The sequence below is a fragment of the Botrytis porri genome, assembly GCF_014898465.1.
Source record: "Botrytis porri strain MUCL 3234 chromosome Unknown BPOR_006, whole genome shotgun sequence".
Classification (NCBI taxonomy): Eukaryota; Fungi; Ascomycota; class Leotiomycetes; order Helotiales; family Sclerotiniaceae; genus Botrytis; species Botrytis porri.
Window position 1 is genome coordinate 286,232 of NW_024066080.1, and position 17,307 is coordinate 303,538.

At 38.0% G+C, this 17,307-nt stretch overlaps 3 protein-coding genes across 3 annotated transcripts; 1 reads left to right on the forward strand and 2 right to left on the reverse strand.

Annotated features, from left to right (window-relative positions):
- Positions 1 to 6,301: 6,301 nt before the first annotated feature.
- EAF01_004629 (uncharacterized protein) lies at positions 6,302 to 8,114 on the forward strand (the record flags this gene model as incomplete). Its single annotated transcript, XM_038912883.1, has 2 exons — positions 6,302 to 7,256; positions 7,306 to 8,114. 2 exons carry the CDS (start codon positions 6,302 to 6,304, stop codon positions 8,112 to 8,114), a joined length of 1,764 nt encoding a protein of 587 aa, XP_038770969.1.
- Positions 8,115 to 9,365: 1,251 nt separating this feature from the next.
- EAF01_004630 (uncharacterized protein) lies at positions 9,366 to 12,154 on the reverse strand (the record flags this gene model as incomplete). The annotated part of the gene is made up of 3 exons (XM_038912884.1): positions 9,366 to 10,406; positions 10,520 to 11,481; positions 11,537 to 12,154. The coding sequence occupies 3 exons, from the start codon at positions 12,152 to 12,154 to the stop codon at positions 9,371 to 9,373; spliced, it is 2,616 nt and encodes an 871-aa protein (XP_038770970.1). The 3' UTR covers positions 9,366 to 9,370.
- Positions 12,155 to 13,997: 1,843 nt separating this feature from the next.
- On the reverse strand, positions 13,998 to 16,807 carry EAF01_004631 (uncharacterized protein; the record flags this gene model as incomplete). Its single annotated transcript, XM_038912885.1, has 2 exons — positions 13,998 to 16,583; positions 16,637 to 16,807. 2 exons carry the CDS (start codon positions 16,805 to 16,807, stop codon positions 13,998 to 14,000), a joined length of 2,757 nt encoding a protein of 918 aa, XP_038770971.1.
- Between the last annotated feature and the right edge of the window lie 500 nt (positions 16,808 to 17,307).

Here is a 17,307-nt window from a genome sequence, read left to right on the forward strand (position 1 = left end):
GAGTATAAATTAAGTAATCTACTTAATGTAATCTACTCAATAATAAACTATATTAAAATGAATAGAAACTTATCATCTTTTTCTAAAGTATATAGTGAAGAACTAGAAACACTAGTGTTACGGGAGCTGCTTCTAGGGTTATGTGAAAGTGTCTAGAGTTCTTTTGAAATGGTTTAGTTTAGATTTCAAATAGGAATTTAATAAGGTTGTAATTAATTATAATTCTTGTAATTATAATAATGAAACTAATAATTGTTCTTGAGTATGAAGTTCTATATTATAATGAAACTTATTCCTTTATATAAACCTTTATTCCTTATTCTATTCCTTAGGATCTTTATATAGATTAAATCGCTATGGACTTTACTGCGCTCCAAAAGCGCTATAGCTCCTCAACGCTCCGTCACCTGTTCATAGTCATGTGACGCGGTACTTCGTAAGGACCGTCGTAACAACTAGCTATAGAAAATGTTATATAATCTATACGTGTTTTTCTATATATAATATCAATACTATCTATTTATCTTTCATCTATAAAAGACAGAGTAATAAAGTAAGTTGGGTATCCTACTTTCGGGCCACTCTCCTTTTGAGCTACTTTTTACATCAAAAATGGAATTTTTAACTTTCTTATTTATAGATAGAATTTATTGAAAATTTATTTATATATAATTCAGATTGTTTTGAATCTAATTTGAAATTTTTAAATTTTTAGGATTTTTCTATATTGAGATCTAAAGCTTTAAAATATCGATTTTTTAATTTGTATGAGAATTACATATAAATTTAAAACTTTTATAAAATCTTTAATAACTTTTTAATAAAAATTATTAAAAATAAACTAAAAAGCTTTATTATAAGTTTATAAAATATTTACTTTGAAGGATTTAAAAAAAAAGAAAATTTCCTACAAATAGATATTTAAAAGAATACCCTCAAAATTACAGGGATTATTTATACTACTCTAAACTCACTGTATATTATATCTCTATATTTGTTAATTTTTTTGAATTTTTTTTTGAATTTCTATATAAATTTAAATTCAAAACTTTCAAAAAGATATATAGTTTTCTTTTAATAATTATTATTAAAAAGTTATTGAAGATTTTATAAAAGTTTTAAATTTATATGTAATTCCCATACAAATTAAAAAATCGATATTTTAAAACTCTAGATCTCAATACAGAAAAATCCTAAAAATCTAAAAATTTCAAATTAGATTCAAAACAATCTGAATTATATATGTTTAGATTTTTATTAAATTTGATTATATATTGATAGAGATATTAATAGATCAAAAAAGCGATTTTTGGTGTAAAAGGGTGGCCTAAAACAGGGGTGGTCCGAAAGTAGGGGGTGGTCGACTTAGAAGGAAACCTAGCGAAATGAATTACCTATAACCATTCAAGTAAATCAACTACAAGTGAAGTAAACATAACCTAGTACTATACCGGTAATATCATAGTCTCGAGTATATTTTACCTGTACAGAGTACATACTAAAGTAGATATTTTTCGTAAGAAGAGGATAATAGTCTTATAGAGAGTAGTAAAAGAACGATTCCTAGTAATGATATAACGATAACGGGAAAAAGAAAGGAAAGAATTTTTAGTATTACTTACAGCTAGCTATTTGAGAGTTGTATTATTTACATTTATTACTATCGGTGAATGAATGTTCGTCATGATTTATTAGATATGAGATAATATGATATAATCAAGTAGATATTTCAAGTTCAACCCGGACATTATATCTAGTGTAAAATGTTATACTATATTATATATTAGATGATTATTCGCTATTTAGGTATACATAGGTATGTAAAACTTAAGCTCAAGTTCAAACCCGGACATTATATTTAAGATCAACATGTTATACTGCATCACGTGTTACAGTCATTCTTCGGTCTCGAAGAGAGTTTGAATTTTTGAATCTAGAATGAATGAATGAATGGAGGAATTTTTAATGTTTTGATATGATATAATCAGCGATGTGGATAGATGGGATAGGTTTGATAGGATGAGATGGGATTCAGATACTTTCTGAGAGTCTATAATTCATATGTAGATTATTTATTCATTCATTCATTTATTTCTATAGTAGAGGTTTAATCTCATTGAGTAATCCTATATAGGAAATATATTTTGATTCTTCGGCGCAGCATGCAGAGATGTTGCCACGGGTTGGGGGCGTATTGAATTGTGATTGATGGGTGGATGATGTGTGTGTGTGTGTGTCTGTGTTATTTACTGTTGTGTAGTGTGCCTATGATTTGAGGAAATAGTTGATGTGAGATGAGAATGAGAGAGGAGAATGTGTAGAGAGAGGTGGCTTTGAATTTCTTGGGATTGGAGGGGATGGATGGATGGATGGATGGATGATATAGTATGATATGACTGTGATAGGGGCTGTGTGCAAAGTATAAAAAGATGAGTTTGAGTTGTGAGTAAGGAGGATCGGATGGGATGATGAGAATGAACGGATCGGATGTGATGTGATGTGATATGAGAGCGGTTAGTGAGTTTTTATATCTTAGGTATATTTATAGAGTAAGAGTTGTTGGATATATCGTATGTGTAGGTATTGTATGAGTAATACGAAGGTTGAATAGTACTGGGAAAATCGATATTGAATTCTTAACACACATATACATACAGATCCTAAGAATTATATGATACCAAGTGGAGTTTGGTGTCTATCTAAAGAACTAGATTCATTATATGTATATATCTTAATACTATAGTTAGAGGACGGCAGCGGAGTAACCTCTTCTTAATATGTAAATAAAATTGAATTCGATACTTGAGATCGAGACAAGGTAAAGTGGTATATATATTCATGGAGTAAGCGCGCTCTTCTATCTTATCGTTGTGGATTATAGAGAGTACAGGTAGGTAATCTTTGAAGATTCTTTCTTCTGTGGTTCCATATGATACTCGATAGTCTCATCCTCTGCATCATATATCTTTATACCCAATTATACATTCCTTCTCACCCTGTTCTCTCACCGGTATGATATACTGATACCGGTGTAGCAAAATGCAGCCATTAGCGAGTACGAATACTTTACGATGGTAATCATATCTTCTTGAATGTATGATGTAATATGATATACGGTAATAACCCCATATAGCATTATTCTATATATTAATACCTTAAATGTCAGGAATATAACCAAAATAACCTCAACTAGCATTTTTGACATTTCAGTCTCGACTTTTTTTTAGTAATGTTGTTATTCTGGTTTCAATTTGATTTAAATAAAGAATTGATATTTTGGTCTTAAAAATATATAATATTCTGATTTTAAATTAATTTGATATTTGTAATGATTTTATTATATTAATAGATTGCTTAAGGATTTATATGATTTATAATCCTGTATATTATTATTTCCTTTTTAAGAGCTTTTTTAGCTTTTTATCTTAGTATTTTAAATAATGTATTCATTACAATATTCTAATCTCAAATTGATTTAATATTCTAATTTTAAAAATTATATATTATTTTGATTTCAAAAACTATATATCATTTTAATCTTAAAAGTTATATTCTGATTATAATATAATGTAAAGTATATTGAATAATTATAAATTACAAATTTATAGATTTAAGATTTTTTTTCAATTTCTTAAATTTATAAATATCTTTCTTTTCCTTTTTCTTTTTATATTTTCTTTTTATATTTTTCTTACTTTTCTTAATCTTCTGTTACGATGGGTAACAGAATGCCATGTGACAAGTGTCACGTGGTGGAGTCCCCAGGAGCCAGGGCTCCAAGGAGGTCCTTGGGAGCCAGGACTCCAAGAAACTCCAACTAACATCAGAGTACGAAGATCTATATAAGGGAATGGGATTTCATTACAATGTAGAGCTTCGTGCTCAAGAACAATCATTAGTTTCATTACTATAGTTACGAGAATTGCAACCAGTTACAACCTTATTGAATTCCTACTTGAAGTCTAGTCTAAACCACCTCGAGAGATCTCTAGACACTTCCACGTGACCCTAGAGGCAGCTCCCGTAACATCTTCTTCTTCTTCTTCTTCTTCTTCTTTTTCTTTTTATCTTTATTTATATTCTTGATTAAGATTAGAATATTAATATCCCTATAAATTTGAATTAGATTAATACTTTTCAAATTGAGATTAGAATATTAATATCCTTATGAATTTGAATTATATTAATATTTCTAATTGAGATTAGAATATTAATGTTACGACGGCATCCAACATACCGCATCACATGATCAGGAAGTCACGGGATTAGGGACTCCCACTGGATCCCACTACTCTCATCTGGTGGGACACAATGGGATTAATAGGACAACAGAGAACGAAGATCTATATAAGGAAATGGGTTTCATTATAATATAGAGCTTCGTGCTCAAAAACAATTATTAATTTCATTATTATAATTATGAAAATTGTAATCAATTACAACCTTATTGAATTCCTATTTGAAGTTTAGTCTAAACCATCTCGAGAGAACTCTAGACACTTCCACATGATCCTAGAGGCAGCTTCCGTAACAATTAATATCCTTATAAATTTAAATCAAATTAATACTTTACAAATTGAGATTAAAATAACAATATTTTGAAAATCAAAATAACCTGAAATAGTATATACTAAATCCTAACTAGTACTTTTGATATTTAAGGTATCAATATATAAAATGATGTTATATAAGGTTATTACTATATGATATAATATGACATATACGAAGTACATTGAGTAGGGAGTGACTTATCACACTACTATCGTCAATCCATTAACATCATCTACAAGTCCTCACTTGTCCTCACTTGTCCTCACTGCCCTTTCTACCCTCTCCTCTCTCCTCTCTCCTCTATATATATCATGATAACATCTATATCTAGAACCTCAATCGATATCTAAACCATCCAATATTTATCTACCTATCATCCAATATCGAAAAACCCACAAACCAACATAATCACCACGACCCAATCGAGATACAGATACTAAGATAGCCGATACTCCGATCGCCGAGGTTTATATAAATAAATCGACCGTCGTGAACCAATCAGATGCATGAATCTTGATGATGAACGCGCGTTCGATTGATTTTCTGCGTCCCGGTTTGATCCAAGCCACGGAGGGATTTGGTAGTGGTGGTGGTATGGTGGTGGTATGGTGTTGGTATGGTATGGTGGTGGTATGGTGGTGGTATGGTAGTGATTTAATAATGGTATAGTAGTGGTATAATAGTAATATAGTAGTAATATGGTAGTGGTATTGGTAGTGGTATTGGTATCGGTACTGGCACTGGCACTGACACTGACACTGACACTGACACTTGGATCTAGGTATGATTCTTCTCTTCCCCGATAAAGGATACCGAGGGAAGGCAACAATGAAGAGGGAAGTGAAGAAAGGAAAGAAAGGAAAGAAAGGAAAGAAAGGAAAGAAAGGGAAGAAAGGGAAGAAAGCGAAGAAAGCAATTCATGGAATATTTCCGTTTCTTACTTGGAACTTTTCTTCCTTTACTTATTCTTCACTTGATATCCTTTACCTATTCTTCATCACATATCCACATATTATTAGTTATCCTTACTAAATACATATCCTCACTACATATCCTTCACTTATTGTTATTACCCTTCACCACATCCACTAAATCCCATCTCCTTCACTAAAAACACTACTCTCTCCTACCAAAATAATACCATCAACTTTTAACGCCGCTACACTCCGTACACGAATAAGTGTATTCTTTCTTCACTTCAACTACGCTTGCGCCCCAACAACCCATTCTATCCTGGCGCTTCCAAGGTTGTACCCGTTATCTAGTGTGTGTGTGTGAAAACAACAAGTCGGTTTCTTTTTCATCAATTACTCGTCCAACTCTTGAGAACTTCTTCGATTCATCCCGGGAGAATATCTTCATTTATCAATTCATCAATTGATTAATTTCATTTATCAATCAAAATTGAAAGAATCATCAAATCAAGAATCATCAAATCAAGGAAGAAAAAGAAATCAATTCTAGGAAGAGGAAAAGGGTTTCAATATCATCGTCGTCGAATCGAAATCCCAACTAACAGACAGATCAATCAATCATTCAATCACTCACCACTTCAACAATCAATCAATCCATCAACTTCCTCCTTCTCCTCCACCTCATCCATCAATCCATCAACTTCCTCCTTCTCCTCCACCTCATCCATCAATCCATCAACAACTTCCTCCTCCTCCTCCTCCTCCTCCACCTCATCCATCAATCCATCAACAACTTCCTCCTCCTCCTCCTCCTCCTCCTCCTCCCCATCGCAATCATGAAGTCCGAATCAATAACCTCAACTCCTCAAGTCAGTTGTTTAGATCCTCTCGAATTAATCGATTATACCGAATATGAAACGGTATCATATCATTCACCATCGCTCTCACCATCTTCTTCAAAATCACAATTCGTTCCTGCGTCCGTAAGATCATCCGCTGTATCTACACCAACTACATTACCTTCATCAAATCAACCAACTCTTTCCGGTCCAAGTCATCAATACGACCTCTACAGGCAACAAACTGGTCTTCCACAAGGTGCCATCGCAAATACTTTGGCAGTCAATGAAAACAACGGTCACATCAACAGATACAACTTTCAAGATCCTTCATACTTCTCTGCCATGAGTCCCAGTGAAGAATTTGTGGATTTTGGAACCGCTCCATCTCGTACACCATTTCATCCATCAGATGTAGACATGGAACAAGATCCAGCTTTCTTCTACCCCGAACAAAACTTTGTGGACCCAAGTAACATCGGATCTCAAAACTTACCGGTCGGAAATGTGGTACCAACACAACCCAGTCACGTCGGTCGTCTGTGGCCTGGCATGCATCAACAACAAGCTGCTCTTGCAAAAGCTCAAGCCCAACAAAAGCAACAACAAGCCATAATCGCACAACAACGTCAAAATGCTATGGCGGCAAGTGGTCAACAACAAAGACAACCACAGCAATCACGTTCAAGAGCCCACACTGCTACCGACCCGCTGGTGGAGGAAAAGATTTCTCAATTACTCAACTCGATGAGACAAAGCAGTGTCGTAACCGAAGGTGATGACGGAAATTCTCAAAATATGACACACGTTCATCGTATGCAAAAGGAAGAAGAAGATATGGATGAAGATGAGCGATTATTGGCTAGTGAAGAAGGAAAGAAACTCAGTAGCAAGGAGAGAAGACAACTTAGAAATAAGGTGTCAGCTCGTGCCTTCAGATCAAGAAGAAAGGGTAAGCAGAATTTGACAATCAAAACAGTTCCAATACTAATCTTCTATAGAGTACATCAGTCAACTGGAAGGAGAAATTGCTGTCAAGGTGAATGAGAATATGGATTTGAAGTCGCAAAACAGAGCTTTGATGGAGGAAAATACTCGCCTGTCAGATCTTACAAGAATGCTTCTTTCTTCACCTGCATTCTCTGGTTTCCTCGATACTTTATCTTCGAACCCAGCGACTCAACAAGCACCACCTCCACAACAACAAGCTCCTATTCAACATGAACAACCAAGACAAGTTAGAAAGGATGTTAACCCATATGGTGCTCAACAACACATGCAACAACAACAACAACATATTGGTATGGTCATGATTCCAGAACAAGCTATGGATTTTGCTATGCTTGATATCAATGCCGATGGATTTGGTTATCAACCACAAGTTTATTCCGTTCTTTCCATCCCAGAAACGATTATCAATTCATCGATTCTTTCCGGAAAATCTTCAAACCTCGTCGATTCATTACAATCTGAAGATGAGAAAGTAGAACTTCCAATTGTTGAACGTAAACCAGTTCATGAACTTGCTCCATCAGCTATTGTTGAGGAAATGGTTGATGAAGAATTTGATGCTGATCCAGCATTTGCTCTTTTCGCCGAAGACACCTCATCATCTTCAGCACCTTCAACTGACTTCAACCTCGATATTGATTTCTCTACTCTTGGCCTTGACAAACCTTCTCAATTTGAACTTGTTGTTCGTGATATTGAAAGCGAAAAATTAGTTTCAACTAATGCTTTCAATAGAGCAACTAGGTTATGTAATAACTTGGATTCGATGATGGATAGATTAGAAGCAATGTTCTTGTAAGGGGGTATTGAGTTTAGGGAAAAGAGGAAAGACGAAAGGAGGAAAATCTTGTATTTCTTGCCGCGGTTTAGCGTTTCTTTTTTTAAAGTCTTGTCATTTTTACATAACTTCTTTTGTTTGTTGTTTCTTAGTTTATATATATTTTATCTTTTTTTCGTTTATCACCTGGTGGGATATTTTGGTTTGTTTGTTAGGCGGACTGGATGGATGAGCTGGTGAGGCTTATTTGTGAAGGATGAAATGGATAGAATGATAAGAGGAGAGGGGAAGGATAGGGAGATGGGGTTGGGCTAGGCTATGCTGTGCTAGGTTGGACTTACACAAGAGATGAATAAATCTCATCTATTCTCGATGAAGATGAGAATGGGAATTTGGATCTTTGGCCTGGATTGAACGGGATGGAATGGAAAGGGATAGGACCGAGGGAGGAAATAGCAATAGTATAGTGATAGAGGGATTGAGTTGAGGTAGAATGGGAATTTTAAGTATTATGACTTTATGTTTTGTGTTTGTTTGTATTTGATTTGGATTGATTTGATTTGATGTTGGTACATGAGTTCTTGAGTTCTTGAGTAATGGTGTGTTTGCACGATGGATCGATGTATTATGCGCTTCATAGGGGTGTCCTTGAGTATTTGATTCCCATCGTCATATCAATCTCATTCCCGTTTCCACTATTGTTATTATTCTCAATCTTCTCATCTTTCTCCTCATCATCAATATCATTCAAGTATTATCATCAAATCATCAAATCATCAAATTATCAAATTATCAAATCATCAAATCATCAAATCATCAAATCATCAAATCATCAAATCATCAAATCATCAAATCATCATATTCTCATTCTAAGTATTATCTTTACACTATATCGATAAATCCATACATTCATATATCCATTATATCCATTATATCGTTATCTCATAATCCTAATCCTAATCATCATTCATGATTTATAATTTCATGATTTCATTTCCTCTTTCCTCCCTCCCTCCCTCCTCTCCTGGATATCATCATATCATCATATCATACCATCATACCATCATACTTCGTACCTTCACATATTCACATCTTCATTCTCAAACTCCCACTTTCATTCTCGTTTCATGTGTGTCATGTCATTTCATCCCAGTCTTATCATTATCCTTTCATTCCCCCATCATCGCATTTCCCTGCTTTCATTCTTCTCCTATCATCCCGTCCTCATCCCTCACCCCCCAACTCCTCACCCCTCACCCCTTTGCCTTTCCCTAACCCTAAAACCCCTCCGCAGCTTCACTCAACACCTCCCACAGCCCCGCCGCCGCACCCCCCAACCCTCCACCTATTCCCGCCGCCGCAAGATGATCCCGCCATTTACTCGTACTAGCCGTTCCCGAATTTTGTCTTCTCGGATCTGAAGATCTAGGATCTAAATCACGAGAACGACGGGAGCGAGAGTGATGAGAATGCGAATGAGAATGCGGAGAGCGAGATTGAGAATGAGAATGAGAATGCGAATGGGAATGATGATGATGTCGAGAGTTGTGGGGTGGATAGGTAGGTGAGGAGCCAGGCGGAGAAGTAGAGTAAGGAGCGTAGGGATTTGGTGAGAGATATGGATTTTGATTTACTTGTGGGGAAGGTGCTTGTCCTTGAGGGTATGGAGGTTGAGGAAATTGATTTTGTGTTGGGTAAGGAGGTTGTTGTTGTGGAGGTGGTGGATATCCTTGTTGTGGATAATTTTGTTGTCCGGGAAAAGAACCTGGAGGAGGTGCGTATCCATTTGGTGTTTGATTTGTTCCGGGTATATCCATACCTCTTGCTGGAAGTGAGTTATTCAATGCAGGATATGGCGAGGGAGAGAAATTTTGAGGTTGAGGTTGTGATTGTGATTGAGGAGCAAAAGTATAATTTGCTTCACGATCTCTTTCTCTGCGATTATATCTTTCCGATCTTCCTTTACTTTCTCCTCTTTCTCTCCTCTCTTCCCATTCATCACCTCTTCTATCTTTTCCTCTTGCGTCCCCATTTCTTTTATCACCACGTCTTTTGTGATCATTTGTATCTGAATCTGAATCTGAATCCGAGCTCATCTCTGAACTAGAAGTGGAACTGCAAGAAGGACTCTCCTCTTCCTTTGAGTTTCTACTCCTCCGACCTCTTTCACTCCTTCTACTCCTCTCTCTTCTTTCTCTCTGCTCAGGATGATTTCTCCACCAGCGTTCTTCTCTCAAAATATGTGAACGCTCAGCATATTGTTGAATTTCCTCTTTTGTTAGAATTCCTAAGATAGCTACGAATTCGGGTCGGCTATTGGTATATTCATTAGCACCATATTACATTACATCACCTCATATCATTTCCTTCTCTTGATATCTATGGTATATCTATGCTGAGAATAAAAAAGACTAGGGATAACTTACGCTTCGAATCTCCTCCCATCTTTCATCAATACTTCTGGTGATATCAAAGATCGTTTGACCTTTGTCCATTTTGCGTCTTGAGGAATTTCGTGACCAGATGAATCTGGTGCAATTTTCGACTTTAGAATAGAAGTAGGAATGGGAATTGGAATGGTAGAATCGTGAGGATTATTTCCAGTACTAGGTGTAGATTTGTGATTTTTTGATGATTCATCAGGAAGATCGAATCGAACACCACTGGTACGAGGTGATGATTTCTGGACAGGGTCCAAGCTATGTTTTGGTCGTAGTGTCATTTTTTTCAATTGAGGTGATTGTATGTGTTCGTTGGGAGGTTCATTGAGATATGAGTATGAGTTTGAATTCGAATTCCAACTTCCCGGAGATGAAGGTGGAAGAAGTTGAGGATTACTTGTTGTAAAGCAAGGAAGCAAAAGAAGATCCGAGGTTTGAATTATTGAAGTATTATTATGGTTCGAATTAACTGGATATCGTGATATCGTCTGATGCATCGATGACGTATTATCATCAGAGTTTAATTTTGAGCCGTTAATATCCTTTCGGGATTGGGTCTCTGATACATCGAGGTCTGTGGTTGAGATTTTGGGAGTTAAAGGGGGTGATAATTGTCGATGAGCTGTCGAAGATATATCTCGTCCGGCATATGAATAGGAGTCGACGAGAAATTCGGGTTTGGGTCTTTGGAATTTCATCGCTGGAGGGAATTTTATATTGTCTTCTCGTTGGATCAATTCTTTTGCTCCGGGGTCATTGCGCCGTAAATTGATATTGGTATTATCGAATGAACCTGGTGCTGCTTGTGTATGAGATGATTTGGAAGATGCAGAATCCCATCGGTTTTTATGAGGAGTTCTTGGGCCGGTTTGAGGTGTAGATGCAGATGGGTTTTCGATTAATAGCCCATCTTGTTCCATTTGTCGTATATACGCAATTAGAACATCCTAAAAGTCTGTTAGTAAGAAGTAATTGTCCCACCGCATGGAAATATCCAAATACCTTATGCCGTTCCAAAACTACTTTGTTGACCCCATCTTCAATTAGAATCCTCCTGAACCATTTCCAAATCCGCATATTGTCCTCCTCATCCTCAGAACCCATCAGTTGTAAAGTCCCAACCCTCCGACTCCTATCCGCTGCAATATCATCCACCTTATCCAACAACATATCCAATTCTCCCTTACCGTCTAACCCTTCTTCTTCCTTTGCATCTCCATCTTCATCATCGTGTAGTAGCGAATCGAGAAACTGTGATATATTCTTCTTATGCGAAATCAACCTCACTCGAATCCCACCCAATTGATCCATCTCACTACTCCCCAACCTTCCCCCTCCATTCCTCCCATACCTCCCCAACAATCCATCAAGTTGTCCAAGGGTCCTCTCACAATCCCCAATAATGCCCTCCACCCTTCCCCAATTCCCCTCATCCCACTCCCCATTCCTCTCTTCCTCCTCTTCCTTCAACTCCCTCACAACCCCATACAAACCCTTCACTTCCCGTCTGATCTCCTCATATTCCGCACCCGCCTCTCGACATTTCCGATAGACATCGCGACAACGTATCGATACTTTTCTGATATCTGATGGTGGTCCCACACTCATTTCGTTTCTCATTCGGTGTTCAATATGCGACGTCTGAGTTCCTATTTCCTATTCGAATTCCGAACTTCGATATCGCATCGACCAAGTTTCGAGAAGGAGAGAAAGAAAAAGGAAGAGTTCAATTATAAACCCATCCCTTGGATCCAAAAAGTGGCAAAGCAAAACAATTAAACAATTAATCGATCGATCGAATGAAACTCAAGAAAAATATGCGAGTATGCGTGTATGTGTGCGATATGATGTGTTGTACTCTCTTTCTCTTCATATACGAAGGACTTTGCTCGTTCTGCTGCAGCGGAGTGGATATCTTTTCTTTTCTTTTCTTTCTTTCTTTCTTTCTTTCCTGCTGAGTTCTCTATCCTGATGATATGAAAGCTCCGACGTAACGAACTACTCCACTTTATTAAACCCCGCAATATTTTGCTGGTTGAATTCCCAGATTTCTAATCGTAATTGGTACAGTAATAATAAAGGATTGTGCCGAGTTCGCGTTTGGAGTTGAGTTGAGTTGAGTTGAGTTGAGGGTTGGGGAGTTTGGATTGATGGATGATTATTCGGGGAAGTATGTAACCTAGGTGGTAACCTTAGGTATGTAAAATAAGTACAACTTCTCAAATATCAAATACAGATTCACAATCATGATAATAAATAACCTATAATTCATCCAAATTCAATACTCAGTACTCAGCACTCAGCAAACCAAGACCAAAAAGATGAATTAAAATGGAGCATATAATAAGTTTCAGCAAAATCAACCTTCCTTAAAGTGACGAGTAGAAGCTGCATAGAAGGACCATCGAAGCCATCAATCGAGGCTGAGTTCCGATAGAATAGCTAACGATTGAAGAAATCCATTATGAACCATATCACACCAACCCAAACCATACTAGATACAGAAACCGATAATCATAATTATATTCCAATCCGTTCATCCAAGATTCAGTGACGTCGTGGGAACAAACAAACGAACATCCATCCATGCATCTATTCATCTCTCCACCTATCCTATCCGCCTCTCCGTCCATCCAATCCATGAACCATCCATGCCTCTCTTCTTCCATCCATCCATCCATCCTCAACCCAATCAAACACCACACACCATACACCCAACGATCCAACTCACTCCAAGCACACAGAGTACTCTGTATACACAAACAGCCGAGAAGTAAAAACTCAGACCATATATCCGAACCTAAAACCCAAAACCCAAGAACACGACAAAAAACTAGAGAATCCCCATCCCTATCCCTATCCCAGTCCCCTCCCAGTCCACCCCAAACTCCCAAAGCAAAGCACCTCCAACCCTATGTCTCACGAACCACACCTGCACTTTGTGGCGCAGTCTCATCTACCGATCTACCCATTCCATCTACCCATCCATTATGATCCATCACCGCACACAGCAAGGCGTGAGGCTCAGATGAAGGCTTATACCATCGAATATCGTATCCACCCATCCACCCATCCACCCGTGCAAACACCATGCCGAGTAACCGCATGTGTGAAAGATGATAGGATCGCTAGACATAGATTTCTTCAAATCTCGACACATACTTCTTGAGTGTGCATTGAGGCTGCATGAAGACAGTGCAAGGCAGGGCAAGGCAAGGCAAGACAGGGGAGGGGAACTCCGAAAATCATGTCATGTGAACACAGGTTACTGGTAGTGTAGTGTTAAATGAATGAAATTTGTACGAGGTGAACTTGGTACAAATTATACGGTAAGGTATGCTATGGTATGTTACGAGCAAAAGAGTTTCTATGATTTTTGTTTTCTCCAACCAATCAATCAATCCATATCATTAAAATAATAAACTCTTTCATCTTCAATGCTATCCAGCTGTTTTCATCCTCCTCACACAACAATTCTTTCTCTTGTATATTTTCCCACTTGTCTACTCAACAATCTTCCAATATCTCTCTTACTTCTCTTTTGAATTTCTCCTCCTGCACCTACACGAAGACGAGAAATTTGTTTCTCGGCCTTGAGTCCAATGGGTAATATCGAGAGATCCTTTTCGCCCGAAGGAAGTGTCAATATTGACTTGGCCATTCGTCCAGTATCTTCATTGCCAAGGGTTTTAAGTACGGAATCCCCGTAACGGACCATTTCGGATGTCAATCCCTTGAGATAAACAGCCGTTTCGATACCTTCGAGTGCGGCACTAACTTCCATTTTCAATGTTCCAATGAATGCTTCGGATTCGGATTGATCACCATTGATCAATCTTGCATTTCCAGTCAACCAACCACCGGCTGCAAGAGCATCAACACAATTGTTGAGTAAGCTGGAGATGAGAATGATGGAATTATCAGGTGCCTCAACTTCGTCATCATCTATTTCCAAGATATCAAGGTATCGACCCGTCCATCCACCTTTAGCCAATTCGACTCTCAAAATATAGATTAGTGATACCGTTTCTTGACTTGTAAAAGTTGTCTGTAAAGCTTCCGTAATCTTATTGTCTGGACATGTATAGAGTTTTGAGAGAGCCACATTCAAGGCTTCACCTCTGACACCAGAACCTTCTCCTAATTGAAATTCGGCGAGTTGGAGATCATCTTCAGCCTCGGCTTCAAGTCTTTGTACTTCCTCTTCAGCATTATCAGTTTCCAAGGGGGCGTCTTCCCCATTTGTCAGCAATGCTTGCTTTGGGCTTGAACAGTCTCCCAGTTCAAACAAATCCATAGTTTCCATTAATTTTCGAATCGCGTGGAGAAGTTCCGCTGCGCCGAGTAAGTTGGACGAAACAAGATGAAGTAGTAATTCCATTTCCCGGTCCAACTTAACAATAGCATTGACAAGTTGGCCAGCTGGTATTGGGCCAGAAAGTGAGGTTCGAATCTCTTGTCTCAATGCTGATTCAATATTAAGAATCGTCATATTTCCTGTTTGAAGCAACCACCTAAAAAGTCTAGGAGGATAGAAAACAATAGAGAGTTCATACATTCCTTCCAGATTCTGAGACCAGCTAAAAATCTTACTTAGTGCATATAATATCCATCTACGATCGACTTCAGAAGGCTCTATCTTGGCAATCTTGTCTGCAGGATTTTCGGACGTTTCGGTGCTCCAATCTTGATCAAACTTACTGCCCAACGCCTTCTCGAAAGCAGCAGTATCTCCACTCTTGACACACCTCTCAGGTTCTCTCGTCACATTTACCCATGCATCTTCTTTCATACCCATTGATCCAGGAAGATAATGATCCACGAAAAGCCACTTTCCATGTGATGGCTCCTTTCCGGGTTTGGCACGTACAACTTGTGGATCCGAGCAGCCAAGAGAATCGATCAATAGTCCAAATGCTCGAGATTTCGATCCTTGGCCAGGTTGGAAATCCACTTGAACGGCAACGAGCTCATTATCTGAGATAGCCAAAGCTGTCCCAAGTTTGGGGTAGTAAGATATGAATTGAGCAGGAATATCCAATCGTGGTCTCTGCTTATCGTCAGAGTCTCGTTTGCGCTTGAGTGATTCTTTGTTTGTCTCATCATCCAACTTGATGGTAGCCAAGACAGACTCGTATTTTGGATTGAGAATGCTAATAGCTTGTTGAGTTGACATGATGATAGAAGTGCTTGAAAGGCGAAGGAATGACCCAGTACCAGGAGTGTTGATTTCGGATTGTATCTTTGGGAATGTATCATGTAAATCCAAAGTTGTCAACACTTCCGCTTCCAATATCTGCAAAATACCGGCGGAAACGTTGATACCGAAGGAAGCTTTCCCAACTGTTGCTTTCTTCTTTGGAGCTTTGCGAATTGGTAGAGGGGCGTCGAGAAGAGATTCGACAGAATGTGTTGTGCCATTCAAATATGTCGTTGCCTTCCTTGGTAACGCTACAATGTGTAATGTACGCACACTTTCTCCAGCTTCCTGCACATTTGACTTTGTAATCACAATTATTATGTCTGGATTGAAGCCATCCTCAGTCACTTCTTGTGGGAAAAATGCAAAAACATCCTGGCGACCTTTCAAGATTCCCTGCCCAGCGGAATAGGCATTTGTGATGTGCGCATATTCCACCTCGATATTGGTCATTGTCATTGATGAAGCTCGACCGAGGGCGGTGGCAGGAGAAGACCATAATAGCTGAAGACTTTCACCATCTAAGCATTGAATCTCACCATCTTTCTTCACAATCAATATATCCGACTTTTTGATCGCATCCAATCCGGAAGAGGCTAAAGCACCCAAATGAACTACTGGCGCTTTCGATTGACTGAGCTTGTGTGTGACTGATGTAGATTGTGACGTGCTAGTCCCTTCCGTAATATCATGGAACAATGTGATTTGATCCTCCGAGCCGGATGTCGAAACATATGTTCTTCGCTCGGTTCTGGTTTTCGTCGTTTTCGACCTGGAAGAGTATGGCGGACAAGAGAATGAAGTGCCAGGAGGCAGAGCGTAAGAGGTAAGTAATTTCGAAGATGATACCTGAAAAGACATTAACGATTGAAGATACTCAAGAACTATCTATGATATCTTACATCATATAAATTCACACCCTCTCCATGAATTCCAACCGCCAATTCTGACCTCTTTCTTTTTTTTGATCCAGGTGAACCGCCAAAGACTTCCCCAACTACATATTGGGCCTGTGTTGATCGCGGTAAAGTAGCGACCACGTATGGCTGCTGTAAAGATATTCTCGAAGACATATTAACAATTGGAATTTTTACGCAATCAGTTCCAATGTATTGAAGCAGTAATTATAGATTTGCGCACAGTAAAAAGAACCAAAAAGCTTTGAAATTTCTCTGGGCGGTGAAATAATTCTGCCGTAGCATAAAACTTTATGTTTCTTATGCACACCTCACCTTGCACACTCTACCGTGTTTGTTTGGTGTCGATCATGTGATATTGATTATTCTGCAGGCTGGAATCACCAATCAGCACTCATAAAACGCGAGCAAAAGACTGTAAAGTGGGTCGACAATGTACACTCAAGCAGTCAGAAAATCATACATCGAAATGCTTTCTGAAAAGGTATCTATCTTCCGATGTCAAAGAATAATGGAGGAAGTAAACTGAAATACTACGCTTCTGAGCTCGATCTTATAATCCAGAAGGTTAGGAAGATTTTCATACAATATTCAAGCTGAAATCTTGACAGTTTGATTTTATATTGAATATTGAAAAGGGTGAATAGTTTTCCATG